We start from the raw sequence: 22,854 nt of genomic DNA on the forward strand, positions 1-22,854 counted from the left end.
GACAGACAAAATGACTATAGTTCACTACAGTAAGCTAGATGAACATCTATGTACACTTCTGTTATTAGTTAGTATTATTATTGGGTCCCCATTAGCTGTTGTGAAAGTAGTAGCTACTCTTCCTGGGGTCCACACATAACATGACATAACACAGAACATTCAATACGTACACACGAACTCTCTAGGTCAAACAGCGGAAAGGTGTTGCTTTATCTGTTTTTTAAACCAGGTTTGCTGTTTATTTGAACAATATGAGATGGGAGTTCCATGCAGTAATGGCTCTATATAATGGCTCTATATAATACTATACGCTTTCTGGAATTTGTTCTGGATTTAGCAGCAAATGGATAGCCTCAATTCCCAATCTTCCACATCCATTCATGTAATATTTTGTTAACAGTTGTCCGAGTTGTGAATCTAGCATTGATTTGCTTCTTATTCAAATCCTTCAGTGTAGGAAAACAGCAAAGATACTTATGTAGCTGTGATCATCTTCATGATCGGCAGGTAGCCTTGGGCCAGTAACCGAAAGGTCCCCGAGCTGACAAGGTAAAAATCTGTCATTCTGCCCCCAAGCAAGGCTGTTAACCCACTGGTCCTCGGGCACCAAAGACGTGGATGTCGATTAAGGCAGCCCTCCTCACCTCTCTGATTCAGAGGGGTAGGGTTACATGTGGAAGACACATTTCAGTTGAATGCATTCAGTTGTACAACTGACTAGGTATCCCCTTTTCACTTATGATCTGTGGGGATGTGGTGATGTGGGAATTTGGTGATTTGGTGGAGTGGTGATTTGGTAGTGTGGTGATTTGGTGGAGTGGTGATTTGGTGGTGTGGTGATTTGGTGGTGTGGTGATTTGGTGGTGTGGTGATTTGGTGGAGTGGTGATTTGGTGGTGTGGTGATTTGGTGGTGTGGTGATTTGGTGGTGTGGTGATTTGGTGGTGTGGTGATTTGGTGGAGTGGTGATTTGGTGGTGTGGTGGTGTGGGGTTTTGGTGATGTGGTGGTGTGGGGTTGTGGGGTTTTGGTGATGTGGTGGTGTGGGGGTGTGGGTTTTTGGTGATGTGGTGGTGTGGGGTTTTGGTGATGTGGGGTTTTGGTGATGTGGGGTTTTGGTGATGTGGGGTTTTGGTGGTGTGGTGATTTGGTGGTGTGGTGATTTGGTGGTGTGGTGATGTGGGGTGTGGGTTTTTGGTGATGTGGTGGTGTGGGGTTTTGGTGATGTGGTGGTGTGGGGTTTTGGTGATGTGGTGGTGTGGTGGTGTGGGGTTTTGGTGATGTGGTGGTGTGGGGGTGTGGTGGTGTGGGGGTGTGGTGCTTTGATGATGTGATGCGGTCTGGATGTGGTGCTGCATGGTGTTCCCATGACCATTAACATGAATGATGAGTGGTCTGCAAACAGAGCCAAATGAGACTGATACAGGGACATGTTACTGCATTACTGCCAGTGAAAGAGACGGGGGGGAATAAAAACAGAACACATGATGACAACAGGGATCCAGGTATATCAGTCAAATAATGACCTTCAACTTCCTTGACATGTTTCTCTTTAAAGGTGACAAAATCCCATAATCATCTCAGCAGGATGTAGAGCAGCTTGTGTTTCAGCCAGCCAGTCTGTCTGTCAGTGAGTCAGTCAGTCAGTGAGTCAGCCAGTCAGTTAGCGAGTCAGTGAGTCAGCCAGTCAGTCAGCGAGTCAGTCAGTCAGTGAGTCAGCCAGTCAGTCAGCGAGTCAGTCAGTCAGTGAGTCAGCCAGTCAGTCAGCGAGTCAGTCAGTCAGTGAGTCAGCCAGTCAGTCAGTGAGTCCGCGAGTCAGTCAGTCAGTGAGTCAGCCAGTCAGTGAGTCAGCCAGTCAGCCTGTCAGTGAGTCAGCCAGTCAGTCAGCCTGTCAGTGAGTCAGCCAGTCAGTCAGCATGTCAGTGAGTCAGCCAGCCTGTCAGTCTGTCACTTAGCCAGTCAGTCTGTCACTCAGCCAGTCAGTCTGTCACTCAGCCAGTCAGTCAGTCTGTCACTCAGCGAGTCAGTCAGTCAGTGAGTCAGCGAGTCAGTCAGTCAGTGAGTCAGCCAGTCAGTCAGCGAGTCAGTCAGTCAGTGAGTCAGCCAGTCAGTCAGTGAGTCAGCGAGTCAGTCAGTCAGTGAGTCAGCCAGTCAGTGAGTCAGCGAGTCAGCCAGTCAGTGAGTCAGCCAGTCAGTGAGTCAGCCAGTCAGTGAGTCAGCCAGTCAGTGAGTCAGCCAGTCAGTGAGTCAGCCAGTCAGTGAGTCAGCCAGTCAGTGAGTCAGCCAGTCAGCCTGTCAGTGAGTCAGCCAGTCAGTCAGTCAGTGAGTCAGCCAGTCAGTGAGTCAGCCAGCCAGTCAGTCTGTCACTCAGCCAGTCAGTCTGTCACTCAGCCAGTCAGTCTGTCACTCAGCCAGTCAGTCTGTCACTCAGCCAGTCAGTCTGTCACTCAGCCAGTCAGTCTGTCACTCAGCCAGTCAGTCTGTCACTCAGCCAGTCAGTCTGTCACTCAGCCAGTCAGTCTGTCACTCAGCCAGTCAGTCAGTCAGTGAGTCAGCGAGTCAGTCAGTCAGCGAGTCAGCCAGTCAGTCAGCCAGTCAGTCAGTCAGTCAGTGAGTCAGTCAGCTGTCAGCCAGTCAGTCAGCGAGTCAGCCAGTCAGTGAGTCAGCGAGTCAGTCAGTCAGTGAGTCAGCCAGTCAGTGAGTCAGCCAGTCAGTGAGTCAGCCAGTCAGTCAGTCAGCCAGTCAGTCAGTCAGTGAGTCAGCCAGTCAGTGAGTCAGCCAGTCAGTCAGTCAGCGAGTCAGCCAGTCAGTGAGTCAGCCAGTCAGTCAGTCAGTGAGTCAGCCAGTCAGTGAGTCAGCCAGTCAGTGAGTCAGCCAGTCAGTCAGCCTGTCAGTGAGTCAGTGAGTCAGCCAGCCAGTCAGTCTGTCAGCCAGCCAGTCTGTGGTCAGTCAGCCAGTCTGTCGGTCACTCAGCCAGTCTGTCGGTCACTCAGCCAGTCTGTCGGTCACTCAGCCAGTCTGTCGGTCACTCAGCCAGTCTGTCGGTCACTCAGCCAGTCTGTCGGTCACTCAGCCAGTCTGTCTGTCACTCAGCCAGTCTGTCGGTCACTCAGCCAGTCTGTCGGTCACTCAGCCAGTCTGTCGGTCACTCAGCCAGTCTGTCGGTCACTCAGCCAGTCTGTCGGTCACTCAGCCAGTCTGTCGGTCACTCAGCCAGTCTGTCGGTCACTCAGCCAGTCTGTCGGTCACTCAGCCAGTCTGTCGGTCACTCAGCCAGTCTGTCGGTCACTCAGCCAGTCTGTCGGTCACTCAGCCAGTCTGTCGGTCACTCAGCCAGTCTGTCAGCCAGTCAGTCAGCCAGCCAGCCAGTCAGTTAGCCAGTCAGTCAGCCAGTCTGTCAGCCAGTCAGCCAGTCTGTCAGCCAGTCAGCCAGTCTGTCAGCCAGTCAGCCAGTCAGCCAGTCAGTCAGTCAGTCAGTCAGTCAGTCAGCCAGTCAGTCAGCCAGTCAGTCAGCCAGTCTGTCAGCCAGTCTGTCAGCCAGTCTGTCAGCCAGTCTGTCAGTCAGTCTGTCAGCCAGTCTGTCAGTCAGTCAGCCAGTCTGTCAGTCAGTCAGCCTGTCAGCCAGTCTGTCAGCCAGTCTGTCAGCCAGTCTGTCAGTCTGTCAGTCTGTCTGTCAGTGAGCCAGTCTGTCAGTCAGTGAGCCAGTCTGTCAGTCAGTCAGTGAGCCAGTCTGTCAGCCTGCAGCCTGTCAGTCTGTCTGTCTGTCAGCCAGTCAGTCAGTGAGCCAGTCTGTCAGTCAGTCAGTGAGCCAGTCTGTCAGCCTGCAGCCTGTCAGTCTGTCTGTCTGTCTGTCAGCCAGTCAGTCAGTGAGCCAGTCTGTCAGTCAGTCAGTGAGCCAGTCTGTCAGCCTGCAGCCTGTCAGTCTGTCTGTCTGTCTGTCAGCCAGTCTGTCTGTCTGTCTGTCAGCCAGTCTGTCTGTCTGTCTGTCTGTCAGCCAGTCTGTCAGCCAGTCTGTCAGCCAGTCTGTCAGTCTGTCAGCCAGTCTGTCAGTCTGTCTGTCAGTGAGCCAGTCTGTCAGTCAGTGAGCCAGTCTGTCAGTCAGTCAGCCAGTCTGTCTGTCACTCAGCCAGTCTGTCTGTCACTCAGCCAGTCTGTCTGTCACTCAGCCAGTCTGTCTGTCACTCAGCCAGTCTGTCTGTCACTCAGCCAGTCTGTCACTCAGCCAGTCTGTCTGTCACTCAGCCAGTCTGTCTGTCACTCAGCCAGTCTGTCTGTCACTCAGCCAGTCTGTCTGTCACTCAGCCAGTCTGTCTGTCACTCAGCCAGTCTGTCTGTCACTCAGCCAGTCTGTCTGTCACTCAGCCAGTCTGTCTGTCACTCAGCCAGTCTGTCTGTCACTCAGCCAGTCAGTCTGTCACTCAGCCAGTCTGTCTGTCACTCAGCCAGTCTGTCTGTCACTCAGCCAGTCTGTCTGTCACTCAGCCAGTCTGTCTGTCACTCAGCCAGTCTGTCACTCAGCCAGTCTGTCACTCAGCCAGTCTGTCACTCAGCCAGTCTGTCACTCAGCCAGTCTGTCACTCAGCCAGTCTGTCACTCAGCCAGTCTGTCAGCCAGTCAGTCAGCCAGTCAGCCAGTCTGTCAGCCAGTCAGCCAGTCTGTCAGTCAGCCAGTCTGTCAGTCAGCCAGCCAGTCTGTCAGTCAGCCAGTCTGTCAGTCAGCCAGTTTGTCAGTCAGTCAGCCAGTCTGTCAGTCAGTCAGCCAGTCTGTCAGTCTGTCTGTCAGTGAGCCAGTCAGTCAGTCAGCCAGTCAGCCAGTCTGTCAGCCAGCCACACACCTGCTCCTGCGGTCTCATTATTGAGCAGAGCAGGTGATTTGGCGGGGGCTCTGTGTTGATCTGTATGCACTAGCTTAAAGCTTGGTATGTCCTTGGCACATCTTTCTCCATCTTTCTTCCACCCTCTATCGATCTCACTCTCTCATCCTCATCTACACCTAGCCTACCCTCTTTCTTTCTCCCTCCCTCTCTCCCACACTCTGCTCCCTCCCTCTCTTCCATTCTCCCTCCCTTCCTCTGCTCTGAACTCAGTAATGAGGCACAGTGGATATAATGGCCCTGCTACTCCCAGACAGCCTCCCAAAATGGCACCCTATTCCCTATTTAGGGTACTACTTTGACCTGGACCCATAGGGGATGGAAATAGGGAGGTGTTTGGAACACAGCCTCAGACAGCCTGCACAGCCAGTACATGTGCACAACACACACACATCCCCATAGGGAGGAAATAAGTGTGTGCGTGTGTTAGGGGAGACATGTTTCAAGTCTCTGGGAGTACAACACACTCTCAGTCTGTTCACACACTCTGTGGCGATGACGCATGCAGTCGAACTCCCTGCAGACCACTAAGGTCAGGATGGAGACTCGGATGGAGGGGGAGGACAATTGAGAGAGGGGAGGGCATTCAGAGCCCTCTGCTCGTTCAGCACCACTGTGAGAACCTGTGACTGTGCTTGTGAGAGTCACACCTGAGGACATGTGAGTCAGTGTGTGACTCGGACACTACTCAGTGAATCACATCAGCCAGACAGCTACCACCACCACCACCCCTCTTCAGTGACAGAACATCTCTGGTCCAGATCAGCCAGACAGCTACCACCACCACCAGCCCCCTCCTCCTCCTCCTATAGATTTACCCACTGAGCTCTGCTCCAAGATGATCAAAGTCAAGCAAAACATGTTGGAGTCATATGTGCTTTAGTTTACAGATCAATCTCCTTTCTCAGAGGGGAACTAAGGGAAGGGAAATAGGATTGTCTGTGTCCCAAATGGCACCCTATACCTTATATAGTGCACTGCTTTTGACCAGCACCCAAAGTAGTGCACTATGTAGGGAATAGGATGCCAATGTGGGATTCAGACAATCTCTTACCCACACAACTGGAGACAAAGAAAGAAAATAACAGTAGTCTACTACCCATTGCCATCCTGTTCAATCCTATATTTCCCCACTGTAGTATCAATTGAACATCAAAGTAATATATATAATTAGTTTCCTCTGGGCAGATGGGGCGTGGGCCTCAAGGAGATCAAAGGGGACATAATAATTAGAAGACATTATTAAAGTGATCATGAAGCCAGAGAAAAACTAAAAATGGCCACCAACAGGTGGTAAGCAACAGGATGGAATGATAGCCATGATGGCCAATCATCATTATCACCAGCTTTCAATCCCTCATCAGGGATGGATTCCAAATGGCATCCAATTCCCTATATAGTGCACCATTTTTGACCAGAGGCCTATGTTCAAAAGTAGTGCAGTAGTGCACTATAAAAGGGAATAGGGTGCCATTTGGGATGCAAACCAGGACGATTACGCCGGCGCCTTACAAGTCACTTCGACAGACAGACAGACAGACAGACAGACAGACAGACAGACAGACAGACAGACAGAGACAGACAAAAACGGATCTTATCACTTCATTAGCGACAGGAGCCGCTAGCCAAGACGGCTCAGTTAAGTATTCCAGGACATGCTGCTGTATGTATCTAGTAGTCTGCCTGTGGTCAGCACACCACGGTTAGCTACGACACAGATAATGATAAACTCCTGAAGCGCACACACACGTACAAAACGCACGCACATACCCATGTATGCACAGCTCTCAAATTGAAGAATTTATGATTAATCCCACTTTTACTGCTCCAGTTACTTTATGAAATTCAGAATAAAAATGTGTTCCAATGATCTCAGCGTGTAACAGATATACATTTGAAAAATAAGAGCGGGCGGCTGCGGTGGTCTGCTGGTACATGCAGGTCGACTCCCGGAGAGTGATTTGTGAGAAGTAAAGAAGTGGCTGATGGGAAACACAGTGTGTGATGTTGGGATGACGTTGCGAGTCACTGTGTTCCTGCCTCTGCTTGGTGTTTTGAACATTATTCATCTGGCAGCAGCCACGGCCATTCTGTAGCCAGTCCAGCATGACATCTGTAGCCAGTCCAGCATGACATCTGTAGCCAGTCCAGCATGACATCTGTAGCCAGTCCAGCATGACATCTGTAGCCAGTCCAGCATGACATCTGTAGCCAGTCCAGCATGACATCTGTAGCCAGTCCAGCATGACATCTGTAGCCAGTCCAGCATGACATCTGTAGCCAGTCCAGCATGACATCTGTAGCCAGTCCAGCATGACATCTGTAGCCAGTCCAGCATGACATGTGTAGCCAGTCTGCATGACATCTGTAGCCAGTCTGCACATCATAATTCAGACAGACCTTCATAGACTACTCATACCCTGGACAACACACCAGCACAGGCACGAAAACACACAGAAAGACACAGACACACTGGACTTACTTGTGCATGTGTTCTACTCCAGTGAGGATCATGATGCCATAGGTGAGCCCACTCTGAACCAGGAAGTGGAGAGCATACCTACATACAGAGAGAGAGGTGATTAACGGTTCATAATCAATCACAGACATAATATTCACTATTTCTCCACCCTCGATGTCTCCCCTTCCCCCCAGCTTCGATGTCTCTCCTTCCCCCCCCCCCTCGATGTCTCTCCTTCCCCCCACCCTCGATGTCTCTCCTTCTCTCCTTCCCTCCATCCTCCCCGTCTCTCTCCTTCCCTCCATCCTCCCCGTCTCTCTCCTTCCCTCCATCCTCCCAGTCTCTCTCCTTCCTTCCCTCCATCCATCCTCCCAGTCTCTCTCCTTCCTTCCCTCCATCCATCCTCCCAGTCTCTCTCCTTCCTTCCCTCCATCCATCCTCCCAGTCTCTCTCCTTCCTTCCCTCCATCCATCCATCCTCCCAGTCTCTCGCCTTCCTTCCCTCCATCCATCCTCCCAGTCTCTCTCCTTCCTTCCCTCCATCTATCCTGTCTCTCTCCTTCCCTCCATCCTCCCAGTCTCTCTCCTTCCCTCCACCCTCCCCGTCTCTCTCCTTCCCTCCACCCTCCCAGTCTCTCTCCTTCCTTCCCTCCATCCACCCTCCCAGTCTCCCTCCTTCCCTCCACCCTCCCAGTCTCGCTCCTTCCCTCCATCCTCCCAGTCTCTCTCCTTCCCTCCACCCTCCCAGTCTCTCTCCTTCCCTCCACCCTCCCCGTCTCTCTCCTTCCCTCCACCCTCCCAGTCTCTCTCCTTCCCTCCACCCTCCCAGTCTCTCTCCTTCCTTCCCTCCATCCACCCTCCCAGTCTCCCTCCTTCCCTCCACCCTCCCAGTCTCGCTCCTTCCCTCCACCCTCCCAGTCTCTCTCCCAGTCCACCCTCCCAGTCTCTCTCCTTCCCTCCACCCTCCCATCTCTCTCCTTCCCTCCATCCACCCTCCCCGTCTCTCTCCTTCCCTCCATCCACCCTCCCCGTCTCTCTCCTTCCTTCCCTCCATCCACCCTCCCCGTCTCTCTCCTTCCCTCCACCCTCCCCGTCTCTCTCCTTCCCTCCACCCTCCCCGTCTCTCTCCTTCCCTCCACCCTCCCCGTCTCTCTCCTTCCCTCCACCCTCCCCGTCTCTCTCCTTCCCTCCACCCTCCCCGTCTCTCTCTTCCCTCCACCCTCCCCGTCTCTCTCCTTCCCTCCACCCTCCCCCCAGTCTCTCTCCTTCCCTCCATCCTCTCCGTCTCTCCCTTCGTCTCTCTCCTTCCTTCCCTCCATCCTCTCCTTCCCTCCATCCTCCCAGTCTCTCTCGTTCCTTCCCTCCATCCATCCTCCCAGTCTCTCTCCTTCCCTCCACCCTCCCCGTCTCTCTCCTTCCCTCCACCCTCCCCGTCTCTCTCCTTCCCTCCACCCTCCCCGTCTCTCTCCTTCCCTCCACCCTCCCCGTCTCTCTCCTTCCCTCCACGTCTCTCTCCTTCCCTCCACCCTCCGTCTCTCTCCTTCCCTCCATCCTCCCCGTCTCTCTCCTACCTTCCCTCCATCCTCCCAGTCTCTCTCCTTCCTTCCCTCCATCCACCCTCCCCGTCTCTCTCCTTCCCTCCACCCTCCCCGTCTCTCTCCTTCCCTCCACCCTCCCCCAGTCTCTCTCCTTCCTTCCCTCCATCCATCCTCCCAGTCTCTCTCCTTCCCTCCATCCATCCTCCCAGTCTCTCTCCTTCCCTCCATCCTCCCTCCCCGTCTCTCTCCTTCCCTCCATCCTCCTCCCCCGTCTCTCTCCTTCCCTCCATCCATCCTCCCAGTCTCTCTCCTTCCCTCCACGTCTCTCTCCTTCCCTCCCAGTCTCTCTCCCTTCCCTCCACCCTCCCCGTCTCTCTCCTTCCCTCCACCCTCCCCGTCTCTCTCCTTCCCTCCACCCTCCCCGTCTCTCTCCTTCCCTCCACCCTCCCCGTCTCTCTCCTTCCCTCCACCCTCCCCGTCTCTCTCCTTCCCTCCATCCTCCCTCCCCGTCTCTCTCCTTCCCTCCATCCTCCCTCCCCGTCTCTCTCCTTCCCTCCACCCTCCCTCCCCGTCTCTCTCCTTCCCTCCACGTCTCTCTCCTTCCCTCCACCCTCCCCGTCTCTCTCCTTCCCTCCACCCTCCCCGTCTCTCTCCTTCCCTCCACCCTCCCCGTCTCTCTCCTTCCCTCCACCCTCCCCGTCTCTCTCCTTCCCTCCACCCTCCCCGTCTCTCTCCTTCCCTCCACCCTCCCCGTCTCTCTCCTTCCCTCCACCCTCCCCGTCTCTCTCCTTCCCTCCACCCTCCCCGTCCTCTCCTTCCCTCCACCCACCCCGTCTCTCTCCTTCCCTCCACCCGCCCCGTCTCTCTCCTTCCCTCCACCCTCCCCGTCTCTCTCCTTCCCTCCACGTCTCTCTCCTTCCCTCCACCCTCCCCGTCTCTCTCCTTCCCTCCACGTCTCTCTCCTTCCCTCCACCCTCCCAGTCTCTCTCCTTCCCTCCATCCTCCCAGTCTCTCTCCTTCCCTCCATCCTCCCAGTCTCTCTCCTTCCCTCCATCCTCTCCGTCTCTCTCCTTCCCTCCATCCTCTCCGTCTCTCTCCTTCCCTCCAGTCTCTCTCCTTCCCTCCACCCTCCCCGTCTCTCTCCTTCCTTCCACCCTCCCTGTCTCTCTCCTTCCCTCCACCCACCCCGTCTCTCTCCTTCCCTCCACCCACCCCGTCTCTCTCCTTCCCTCCACCCTCCCCGTCTCTCTCCTTCCCTCCACCCACCCCGTCTCTCTCCTTCCCTTCACGTCTCTCTCCTTCCCTCCCTCTCTCTCCCTTCCCTCCACGTCTCTCTCCTTCCCTCCACCCTCCCCGTCTCTCTCCTTCCCTCCACGTCTCTCTCCTTCCCTCCATCCTCCCAGTCTCTCTCCTTCCCTCCATCCTCCCAGTCTCTCTCCTTCCCTCCATCCTCCCAGTCTCTCTCCTTCCCTCCATCCTCCCAGTCTCTCTCCTTCCCTCCACCCTCCCCGTCTCTCTCCTTCCCTCCACCCTCCCCGTCTCTCTCCTTCCCTCCACCCTCCCCGTCTCTCTCCTTCCCTCCACCCTCCCCGTCTCTCTCCTTCCCTCCACCCTCCCCGTCTCTCTCCTTCCCTCCACCCTCCCAGTCTCTCTCCTTCCCTCCACCCTCCCCGTCTCTCTCCTTCCCTCCACCCTCCCCGTCTCTCTCCTTCCCTCCACCCTCCCCGTCTCTCTCCTTCCCTCCACCCACCCCGTCTCTCTCCTTCCCTCCACCCACCCCGTCTCTCTCCTTCCCTCCACCCTCCCCCCAGTCTCTCTCCTTCCCTCCACGTCTCTCTCCTTCCCTCCACCCTCCCCGTCTCTCTCCTTCCCTCCACCCTCCCCGTCTCTCTCCTTCCCTCCACCCTCCCCGTCTCTCTCCTTCCCTCCACCCTCCCCGTCTCTCTCCTTCCCTCCACCCTCCCCGTCTCTCTCCTTCCCTCCACCCTCCCCGTCTCTCTCCTTCCCTCCACGTCTCTCTCCTTCCCTCCACCCTCCCCGTCTCTCTCCTTCCCTCCACCCTCCCCGTCTCTCTCCTTCCCTCCACCCTCCCCGTCTCTCTCCTTCCCTCCACCCTCCCCGTCTCTCTCCTTCCCTCCATCCTCCCTCCCCGTCTCTCTCCTTCCCTCCATCCTCCCTCCCCGTCTCTCTCCTTCCCTCCCACGTCTCTCTCCTTCCCTCCACCCTCCCCGTCTCTCTCCTTCCCTCCACCCTCCCCGTCTCTCTCCTTCCCTCCACCCTCCCCGTCTCTCTCCTTCCCTCCACCCTCCCCGTCTCTCTCCTTCCCTCCACCCTCCCCGTCTCTCTCCTTCCCTCCACCCTCCGTCTCTCTCCTTCCCTCCACCCTCCCCGTCTCTCTCCTTCCCTCCACCCTCCCCGTCTCTCTCCTTCCCTCCACCCTCCCCGTCTCTCTCCTTCCCTCCACCCACCCCGTCTCTCTCCTTCCCTCCACCCACCCCGTCTCTCTCCTTCCCTCCACCCACCCCGTCTCTCTCCTTCCCTCCACCCTCCCCGTCTCTCTCCTTCCCTCCATCTCTCTCCTTCCCTCCACCCTCCCCGTCTCTCTCCATTCCCTCCCAGTCTCTCTCCTTCCCTCCACCCTCCCAGTCTCTCTCCTTCCCTCCATCCTCCCAGTCTCTCTCCTTCCCTCCATCCTCCCAGTCTCTCTCCTTCCCTCCATCCTCTCCGTCTCTCTCCTTCCCTCCAGTCTCTCTCCTTCCCTCCACCCTCCCCGTCTCTCTACTTCCTTCCACCCTCCCTGTCTCTCTCCTTCCCTCCACCCACCCCGTCTCTCTCCTTCCCTCCACCCTCCCCGTCTCTCTCCTTCCCTCCACCCACCCCGTCTCTCTCCTTCCCTTCACGTCTCTCTCCTTCCCTCCACGTCTCTCTCCTTCCCTCCCCGTCTCTCTCCTTCCCTCCACCCTCCCCGTCTCTCTCCTTCCCTCCACGTCTCTCTCCTTCCCTCCACCCTCCCAGTCTCTCTCCTTCCCTCCATCCTCCCAGTCTCTCTCCTTCCCTCCATCCTCCCAGTCTCTCTCCTTCCCTCCATCCTCCCAGTCTCTCTCCTTCCCTCCATCCTCCCCGTCTCTCTCCTTCCCCCCATCCTCCCAGTCTCTCTCCTTCCCCCATCCTCCCCGTCTCTCTCCTTCCCCCCCCATCCTCCCAGTCTCTCTCCTTCCCCCATCCTCCCCGTCTCTATCCCTCCCCCTTCTCTCTCCTTCCCTCCATCCTCCCAGTCTGTCCTTCCCTCCATCCTCCCCGTCTCTCTCCTTCCCCCAATCCTCCCTGTCTCTCTCCCTCCCCCCATCCTCCCCGTCTGTCCTTCCCTCCATCCTCCCCGTCTCTCTCCTTCCCTCCATCCTCCGTCTCTCTCCTTCCCCCATCATCCCTGTCTCTCTCCCTCCCCCATCCTCCCTGTCTCCCTCCCTCCCCCCATCCTCCCATCTCTCTCTCCCTCCCCCATCCTCCATCTCTCTTCTTCCCCCCATCCTCCCTGTCCTCTGTGCCATAAACAGTGCCTTCAGAAAGTATTCATCCCCCTTGACTTACTCCACATCTTGTTATGTCACTGCCTGAATTCAAAATGGATGATATTTTTTCCTCACCCATATACACAAAATATCCCATAATTTCAAAGTGAAAACATGTTTTTGGAAATGTTTGCAAATTTATTGAAAATTAAATGCATAAATATCTCATTTACATAACCATTCCAAACCAATACATACTTAGAATCACCAGCTGTGAGTCTTTCTGGGTAAGTCTCTAAGAGCTTTGTACATCTGGATTGTACAATATTTGCACATTATTATTATTTACAATTCTTCAAGCAGTCAAGTTGGTTATTGATCATTGCTAGAAAGCCATTCTCAAGTTGCCATAGATTTTCAAGATGATTTAAGACAAAACTGTAACTAGGCCACTCAGGAACATTCAATATCGTCTAGGTAAGCAACTCCAGTGTATATTTGTCCTTGTGTTTTAGGTTATTGTCCTGCTGAAAGGTGAAATTGTCTCCCAGTGTCTGTTGGAAAGCAGACTGAACCAGGTGTTCCTATAGGATTTTGCCGGTGCTTAACACTATTCAGTTATATATATATATAAAAATAACTCCCTAGTTCTTGCCGATGACAAGCATAACCATAACATGATGCAGCCACCACCATGCTTGAAAATACAAAGAATGGTACTCAGTGATGAGTTTTGTTGGATTTGCCCCAAACATAACCCTTTGTATTTAGGACATAAAGTTAATTTCTTTGTCATTTTTTTCCAGTTTTACTTTAGTGCCTTGTTGCAAACAGGATGCATGTTTGGAATATTTGTATTCTGTACAGTCTTCCTTCTTTTCACTCTGTCATTTAGGTTAGTATTATGGAGTAACTAAAATGTTGTTGACCCATCCTCAGTTCTCTTATCACAGCCATTAAACTCTAACTGTTTTAAAGTCACCATTGGCCTCATGGTGATATCCCTGAGCGGTTTCCTTCCTTTCCGGCAACTGAGTTAGGTCGCATTGATACACCACCAAAAGTGGAATTAATAACTTTACCATGCTCAAAGGGATATTCTCAATGTATCATTTTTTTACCCATCTACCAACAGGTACCCTTCTTTCTGAGGCATTGGATAGCCGCTCTGGTCTTTGTGTGTGAATCTGTGATGGAAATTCACTACTTGACTGAGGGACCTTACGGATACTTGTGTTTGGGGTACAGAGTTAAAGTAGTCATCAAAAATCATGTTGAACACTATTAGTGTGAGTCTATGCAACTTATTATGTGACTTGTTAAGCACATTGGTACTCCTGAACTTATTGAGGCTTGCCATAACAAGAGTTGAATACTTATTGACTCAAGACATTTCAGCTTTTCATTTTTAATTAATTTGCAACATTTTGGAAATACATAATTCCACCTTGACATTATGGGGTCTTGTGTGCAGACCAGTGACAAAAAAAAAAATTGAATCCATTTTAAATTCAGGCTGTGAAACAACAAAATGTGGAAAAGTAAAGTGGTGTGAATACATTCTGAAGGCTCTGTATGTGCCTGTCAGAGTAATGGGCCAAGATTCATGGGCCCAGTCTGCCTAGAGAGAACCATTTGTCCCTGGCATCAAATGCACATTAGCTTCATTTAACACACATTCACAGACTACACACACACTCAACAGCATGACTGGGCCACAGTAGCAAAGCCATAGTGGATACACAACACATCCTAAGCACATCATTTAGTGCTACAAGTCCTTTACCCAGTTGTTGTTTACATTAAAAAAGTTTGGTCTAGTTTTGACCTCATTTGGCCACGTGTGTCATTTTGTGGGCAAAAGGATTGCAATGTCTGCAAGCCATTTTGTGGCAGGGAATTAATATTTTCACAATGTACAGCATGTTACAAACGGCGCCCCATTTAAATGTGGCCGACTCCTTACATAGTGCACTGCTGTTGACCAGAGACCTATGGGAATAGGGTGCCTTTTGGGATGCACCCCCTGTAAATATGTGTGTGGGTGTGATAAAATCAGAGAGTTTACTGTGTTACAACTAAACGTTCTGGCACTCAGTCCATGTCTGCATCCCACGCTATGTCTTATTTAGTGCACTACTTTTGACCATGGTCCATTGAGCTCTGGTCAAAAGAAGTGGACTAAGTAGGGAATAGTGTGCCACTTTGGGGACGCAACTCTCATTTGCATCAGGCCTCATCGGTGCATCGACCTGTTCCTCTTATTAAAGCAGATCAGTTAATTAATTAACTATTTTAGCAGCGCTAATAAACATCGATTCAGCCCTGAGTGGGGAGCAATGGTCGGTGAAGAGTCCAGCAGCGTATTGGCCTGATAATAAATCTATTGGCGTACCCATACTGGCATAGTATCCCTTGGTACGCCCCCTCCCCATTAATCAGGTTAGAGGGGGGAGAGTCCTATTTTGGTCATTTTACACACACACACACACACACACACTGGCCTACTTTTTTTTGTTCACTCATTTAACTGTACTTGGAGGCAGTTTTTTCATATGCTAGCTTGAAATGTTTCAGTAACAGTTACCAAGAGGCAGCATGTGAATACTCTAATTGTCCCACTACCTATAATATCCATCCACAGTCCTATTCAGTCATATCCATCCACAGTCCTATTCAGTCATATCCATCCACAGTCCTTTTCAGTCATATCCATCCACAGTCCTTTTCAGTCATATCCATCCACAGTCCTATTCAGTCATATCCATCCACAGTCCTATTCAGTCATATCCATCCACAGACCTATTCAGTCATATCCATCCACAGTCCTATTCAGTCATATCCATCCACAGTCCTATTCAGTCATATCCATCCACAGACCTATTCAGTCATATCCATCCACAGACCTATTCAGTCATATCCATCCACAGTCCTATTCAGTCATATCCATCCATAGTCCTATTCAGTCATATCCATCCATAGTCCTTTTCAGTCATATCCATCCACAGTCCTTTTCAGTCATATCCAGCCACAGTCCTTTTCAGTCATATTCAGCCACAGTCCTTTTCAGTCATATCCATCCACAGTCCTTTTCAGTCATATCCATCCACAATCCTTTTCAGTCACCTTTGGCAGTGATTACAGCTGTGAGTCTTTCTGGGTAAGTCTCAAAGAGCTTTGCACACCTGGATGTGTACATTATTATTTTTACAATTCTTCAAGCTCTGTCAAATTGGTTGTTGATCATTGCTAGACAGCCATTTTCAAGCCTTGCCATTGATTTTCAAGCCAATTTAAGTCAAAACCATAAATAGGCCACTCAGGAACATTCAATGTGGTCTTGGTAAGCAACTCCTGTGTATATTTGTCCTTCTGTTTTAGGTTAGTCTTGCTGAAAGGTGAATTTGTCTCCCAGTGTCTGTTGGAAAGCAGACAAATCTGGTTCTTCCTCTAGGATGTTGCCTGTGCTTCGATCTATTCCATTTATTTTTAAACTGAAAAACTCCACCGTCCTTGCCGATGACAAGGATACCCATAACATGATGCAACCAGCAATATGCTTGAAAATATGAAGACTGGTACTCAGTGATGTGTTGTGCTGGATTTGCCCCAAGCATAACACTTTGTATTCAGGACATAAAGACAATTTCTTTGCCAAATATTTAGCAGTTTTACTTTAGTTCATTTTTGCAAACTTCCTTCTTTTCTCTCTGTCAATTAGGTTAGTAGTTTTCTCCTATCACAGCCATTAAACTCTGCAATTGTTTTAAAGTCACTGGTCTGCCCAAGATGGCGTAGCAGTCAGACTTCTTTGTCCTCATCCTGTCGTAATCCCATGTATACATATTTTTCTTTTCATACCCTTTTTATATATTTCTAAACCTCAACTTCAAAATACTCTCCTGCAACCCGCCTCACCCAATGTGGTGTGGATCTGGTTTTTTATAAAATATTTTTATTTTCTTCGGAACCGGAATCCCCCAACAGAAGCTAGGAAGTTAACTAGCTACTAGCCAGTTAACCACTGCTAGCAGTCATCAGCTAACCTTTAGCTCTGAAAACTCTCGCCAATTTGCACAATGCGATTCAAACCAGAGCATACCGGACCTATTTTCTCTCCATATCCCCGGATTCCTATCGCAAGCTCTGAACCTTTTCACCTGGATCATCGCAGCTAGCTAGCTGCAATCCGAGTGGCTACTCTCAGCTAAAGCCTCTGTCCCGAAGCAAGCACCAATTAGCCTGGAACTAGCCCATGCTAGGCCTATCTCCCGGCTATCTGAAGAGGTCCATCAGCCACTCCGGGTCTACCACACCAATTTTGCTAATTGGCCCGGACCCCTTTTACTGCCGGTATGGAGCTCCTTCACGACTGGACTACCGACGTAATCTGCCCAAAGGGGTTATTCAACTGGCGCCTACGTCACAACGTCCCCCGAATGCCCATCTGCTAGCCTGCTATCCTCGGCCCGCTATCTGTCTAGAGCATATTGGACTGTTAGCTGAAGAAATCCATCGGCCAATTTCACTATACCCATTTTGCCAATTGGACTGAACCCCTTTGCTGGACTGAACCCCTTTGCTACACAGAACCCTACTACTCCATCACAACTGTTCTATTCGACGTAACCGCACGAGGATGCTATAACAGACTTCCTCAATAGCCCTTCTGCTAGCTTGCTGTCTAAATCGCTGTGTCTCCAGCCAGCCTAACTACTCACTGGACTCCTATGATCACTCGGCTACACATGCCTCTCTCTCATGTCAATATGCCTTGTCCATTGCAGTTCTGGTTAGTGATTGTCTTATTTCACTGTAGAGCCTCTAGCCCTGCTCAATATGCCTTAGCCAACCCTTTAGCTCCACCTCCCACACATGTGGTGACATCGGCTGGATTAAAATGTTTCTAGAGACAATATCTCTCTCATCATCACACAATGCCTAGGTTTACGTCCAACGTATTCACATCCTACCATACCTTTGTCTGTACATTATGCCTTGAATCTATTCTATCGCACCCAGAAACCTGCTCCTTGTACTCTCTGTTCCAAACGTACTAGAAGACCAGTTTTTACAGCCTTTAGCCGTACCCTTATCCTACTCCTCCTCTGTTCCTCTGATGATGTAGAGGTTAATCCAGGCCCTGCAGTGCCTACCTCCACTCCTATTCCCCAGGTGCTCTCATGCATGTTAACATTAGAAGCCTCCTCCCTAAGTTGGTTTTATTCACTGCTGTAGCACACTCTGCCAACCCGGATGTCCTAGCCATGTCTGTCTTACTATCCAGGTCTGTACCCAAACATTTCGAGCTTCTACTTTTAAAAATCCACCTTTCCAGAAACAAGTCTCTCACCGTTGCCGCTTGCTATAGACCACCCTCTGCCCCCCAGCTGTGCCCTGGACACCATATGGGAATTGATTGCCCCCCATCCATCTTCAGAGCTCATGCTGCTAGGTGACCTAAACTGGGACATGCTTAACACCCCAGCCACCCTGCAATCTAAGCTTGATGCCCTCAATCTCACACAAATGATCAATGAACCTACCAGGTACAACCCCAAATCCGTAAAAATGGGCATCCTCATAGATATCATCCTAACCAACTTGCCCTCCAAATACACCTCTGCTGTTTTCAATCAAGATCTCAGCGATCACTGCCTCAATGCCTGCATCCGTAATGGGTGTGTGGTCAAACGACCACCCCTCATCACTGTCAAACGCTCCCTAAAACACTTCAGCGAGCAGGCCTTTCTAATCGACCTGGCCTGGGTATCCTGGAAGGATATTGACCTCATCCCGTCAGTAGAGAATGCATGTTTATTCTTTAAAAGTGCCTTCTTCACCATCTTAAATGAGCATGCCCCATTCAAAAAATGTAGAACCAGGAACAGATATAGCCCTTGGTTCACTCCAGACCTGACTGCCCTTGACCAGCACAAAAACACCCTGTGGTGTACTGCATTAGCATCATATAGCCCCCGTGATATGCAACTTTCAGGGAAGTTAAGAACCAATATACTACACAGGCAGTTAGGAAAGCAAAGGCTAGCTTTTTCAAACAGAAATGTGCATCCTGTAGCAGAAACTCAAAACATTTCTGGGACACTAAAGTCCATGGATAATAAGAGCACCTCATCCTCCCAGCTGCCCACTGCACTGAGGCTAGGAAACATTGTCACCACCGATAAATCCACTACAATTGAGAACTTCAATAAGCATTTTTCTACAGCTGGCCATGCTTTCCACCTGGCTACCCCTACCCCGGGGTAACTGCCCTGCACCCCCCACAACAACTTGCCCAAGCTTCCCCCATTTCTCCACCCAAATCCAGATAGCTGATGTTCTGAAAGAGCTGCAAAATCTGGACCCCTACCAATCAGCCGGGGTAGACAATCTGGACCCTCTCTTTCTAAAATTATCTGCTGAAATTATTGCAACCCCTATTACTAGCCTGTTCAACCTCTCTTTCGTATCGTCCAAGATTCCCAAAGATTGGAAAGCTGCCACGATCATCCCCCTCTTCAAAGGGGGAGACACTCTTGACCCAAACTGCTACAGACCAATATCTATCCTACCCTGTCTTTCTAAGGTCTTCAAAAGCTAAGTTAACAAACAGATTACCGACCTTTTCGAAACCCACCGTACCTTCTCCGCCATGCAATCTGGTTTCAGAGCTGGTCATGGGTGCACCTCAGCCCCGCTCAAGGTCCTAAACGATATCATAACAGCCATCGATAAGAGACAGTACTGTGCAGCCATCTTCATCGACCTGGCCGAGGCTTTCGACTCTGTCAATCGCCACATTCTTATTGGCAGACAACAGCCTTGGTTTCTCAAACAACTGCCTCGCCTGGTTCACCAACTACTTCTCTGATAGAGTGCAGTGTGTCAAATCGGAGGGCCTGTTGTCCGGACCTCTGGCGGTCTCTATGGGTGTGCCACAGGGTTCAATTCCTCGGGCCGACTCTCTTCTCTGTATACATCACTGATGTCGCTCTTGCTGCTGGTGATTCTCTGATCCACCTCTACGCAGACAACACCATTCTGTATACTTCTGGCCCTTCTTTGACACTGTGTTAACTAACCTCCAGATGCCATACAACTCTCCTTCCGTGGCCTCCAACTGCTCTTAAATGCAAGTAAAACTAAATGCATGCTCTTCAACCGACCACTGCCCGCACCTGCCCGCCCATCCAGCATCACTACTCTGGACGGTTCTGATCTAGAATATGTGGACAACTATAAATACCTAGGTGTCTGGCTAGACTGTAAACTCTCATTCCAGACTCACATTAAGCATCTCCAATCCAAAATTAAAATCTAGAATAGGCTTCCTATTTCGCAACAAAGCATCCTTCACTCATGCTGCCAAACATACCCTCATAAAACTGACTATCCTACCGATCCTCGACTTCGGCGATGTCATCTACAAAATAGCCTCCAACACTCTACTCAGCAAACTGGATGTAGTCTATCACAGTGCCATCTGTTTTGTCACCAAAGCCCCATATATTATCCACCACTGCGACCTGTTTGCTCTCGTTGGTTGGCCCTCGCTTCATACTCATTACCAAACCCACTGGCTCCAGGTCATCTACAAATATTTGCTAGGTAAAGCCCCGCCTAATCTCAGCTCACTGGTCAACATAGCAGCACGCGCTCCAGCAGGTATATTTCACTGGTCACCCCCAAAGCCAATTCCTCATTTGGCCGCCTTCCTTTCCAGTTCTCTGCTGCCAATGACTGGAACGCACTGCAAAAATCACTGAAGCTGGAGACTCATATCTACCTCACTAGCTTTAAGCACCACCTGTCAGAGCAGATCAGAGATCACTGCACCTGTACCTCATCCCCATACTGTATTTATTTATCTTGCTCCTTTGCACCCCAGTATCTCTACTTGCACATTCATCTTCTGCACATCTATCACTCCAGTGTTTAATTGGTATATTGTAATGACTTTGCCACCATGACCAATTTATTGCCTTACCTCCCTTATCTTACCTCATTTGCACACACTGTATAGACTTTTTCTACTGTATTATTGACTGTATGTTCGTTTAGTCCATGTGTAACCCTGTTGTTGTTGTTTTATGTGTCGAACTGCTTTGCTTTATCTTGGCCAGGTCGCAGATGTAAATTAGAATTTGTTCTCAACTAGCCTACCTGGTTAAATAAAGGAGAAATGAAGAAAGAAAAATTAAAACCATTGGCCTTATGGTGAAATCCCTGTCTTCCTTCCTCTCCGGCAACTGAGTTATGAAGGATGCCTGTATCTTTGTAGTGATTAATAATTAATAACTTCACCATGCTGAAAGGGATATTCAATGTCTGCTTTAAAAAATGTTTTTACCCATCTACCAATATGTGCCCTTCTTTGCGAGACATTGGAAAACCTCCCTGGTGTTTGTGGTTGAATCTGTTTGTGGTTGAATCATTCAAAAATCATGTGAAACACTATTATTGCACACAGAGATAATCCATGCAACTTATTATGGGACTTGTTTTACTCCTGTACTTATTTAGGCTTGCCATAACACAAAGGTTGAATACTTATTCACTGAATACATTTCAGCTTTTCATTTTTCATTTGTAAACATTTCTAAAAACATTATTCCACTCATTAAGGGTATTGTCTGTAGGCCAGTGACACAAAACCTCAATTTAATCCATTTAAAATTCAGACTAACACAAGACATTTGGAAAACGTCAAGTGGTGTGAATACTTTCTGAAGGCACTGTATAGTCTAGTGAGATAGTTTGAGTAACCACTGGCTATTTAGCAGTCTTTTTGCTTGGGGGTAGAGCTGTCTCTGAGCTTGTTGGTCCGAGAGCCAATGCTCCAGTACCGTTTTCGGAAGGTAGTAGAGTGAACAGTCTATGGCTTGGGTGGCTGGAGTTTGAAACATTTTCAGGCCTTCCTTTGGCACCACTTGATATACAGGTCCTGGATGGCAGGGTCGAAAGCGGTGGTCGAAAGCGGTGCATTTGCCATACCGAGTCATGATGCAGCCAGTCAAGATGCTCTCTATGGTGCAGCTATAGAAGTTTTTGAGAATACGAGGGGCCATGCCATATCTTTTCCTGTGGGGGAAAAGGCGCTGGCGTGCCCTCTTCACAACCGTGTGGGTGTGTGTGGACGATGTTAAGTCCTTAGTGATATGATGTAGACGCCAACGAACTTTAATTTCTTGACCAGCTCCACTACAGCCCCGAGGAGTTGGTCAAGAGTTTTTTCCTATAGTTAACAATCCGTGCCTTGGTCTTACTGATGTTGAGGGAGAGGTTGTTGTCCTGGCACCACAATGCTGTGTCTCTGACCTCCTCCCTGTAGGCTATCTCATCGTCGTCAGTGGTCAGGCCTATCACCGTCGTATCATCAGAAAACTTGATGATGGTGTTGGACTCATGCGTGGCCACACAGTCATGGGTGAAAAGTGAGTACAGGAGGGGAATAAGCACACACCCCTGAGGGGCCCCCGTGTTGAAGGGTCAGCGCAGCGGAAGTTTTGTTGCCTACCCTCACCACCTTGGGCCGGCTCATCAGGAAGTCCAGGATCCAGTTGCAGAGGAAGGTGTTCAGTCCCAGGGCCCTGAGCTTACTGCAGAGCTTGGAGGGGACTATGATGTTGAATGCTGAGCTGTAGTCTACGGACAGCATTCTCACATAGTTATTTCACCTCTTGTCCAGGTGGGAGGGGGCAGTGTGAAGTTCAATTGAGATTGCATCATCTGTGGATCTGTTGGGGCGACATGTGAATTGGAGTGGCTCTTGGGTGTCTGGGATGATGGTGTTGATGTGTGTCATAACCAGCCTTTCAAAGCACTTCGTAATTACAGTTGTGAGTGCTACAGGGCGATAGTCATTTAGGCAGGTTTCCTTGGAGCTCTTGGGAACTCGGACAATGGTGGTCATCTTGAAACACGTTGGGATTACAGACTGGGACAAGGAGAGATTGAAAATGTCTGTGAAGATACTTGCCAGCTGGTCTGCACATGCTTTGAGAATGCACCCAGGTATTCCGTTTGGCCCTGCGGCCTTGTTACCTATTTAAAAATGTTGCTCACATCGGCCATGGAGAGTGAGATCACACAGTCATCTGGAAAAAATGGGCTTTCGCACATGACACAGTGTTGTATTCCTCATCATAAAAGGCATTCTGCTCGTCTGGGATTTCTTTATCACTGGGCAACTCACAGATTGATTTCCCTTTGAAATCCGTTATCATCTGCGAGCCTTGCCACATAATATCTTCCTCCTATATTGTCCTTCTGCATGTTTGATGTCTCGTCAGAGGGCTTTCTTATATGCGTCCATGTCCATGTCTTGTTCATTGTAAGAGGTAGCACTAGCCCAGTGCGGATATTGCCTGTAATTCATTCATAATTCATATTTTTTGGTTTGGATACATTCGTATAGTCACTATGGGGATGACATCGTCTATGCAATTATTGATGAAGAGTTGTAGTGCTCCT

General features: G+C 50.4%; 1 protein-coding gene across 1 annotated transcript in view; it reads right to left on the reverse strand.

Annotated features, from left to right (window-relative positions):
• Nucleotides 1-22,854, reverse strand: part of LOC112249982 (lysophospholipid acyltransferase 2-like) — a 92,609-nt gene that overhangs the window by 17,251 nt on the left and 52,504 nt on the right. The window contains exon 3 of the mRNA XM_042321529.1: nucleotides 7,354-7,431. Within this exon, the coding sequence (XP_042177463.1) occupies nucleotides 7,354-7,431 (78 nt within the window). The remainder of the gene's footprint in view (nucleotides 1-7,353; nucleotides 7,432-22,854) is intronic.

Source organism: Oncorhynchus tshawytscha, linkage group LG05 (genome assembly GCF_018296145.1).
Source record: "Oncorhynchus tshawytscha isolate Ot180627B linkage group LG05, Otsh_v2.0, whole genome shotgun sequence".
NCBI lineage: Eukaryota > Metazoa > Chordata > Actinopteri > Salmoniformes > Salmonidae > Oncorhynchus > Oncorhynchus tshawytscha.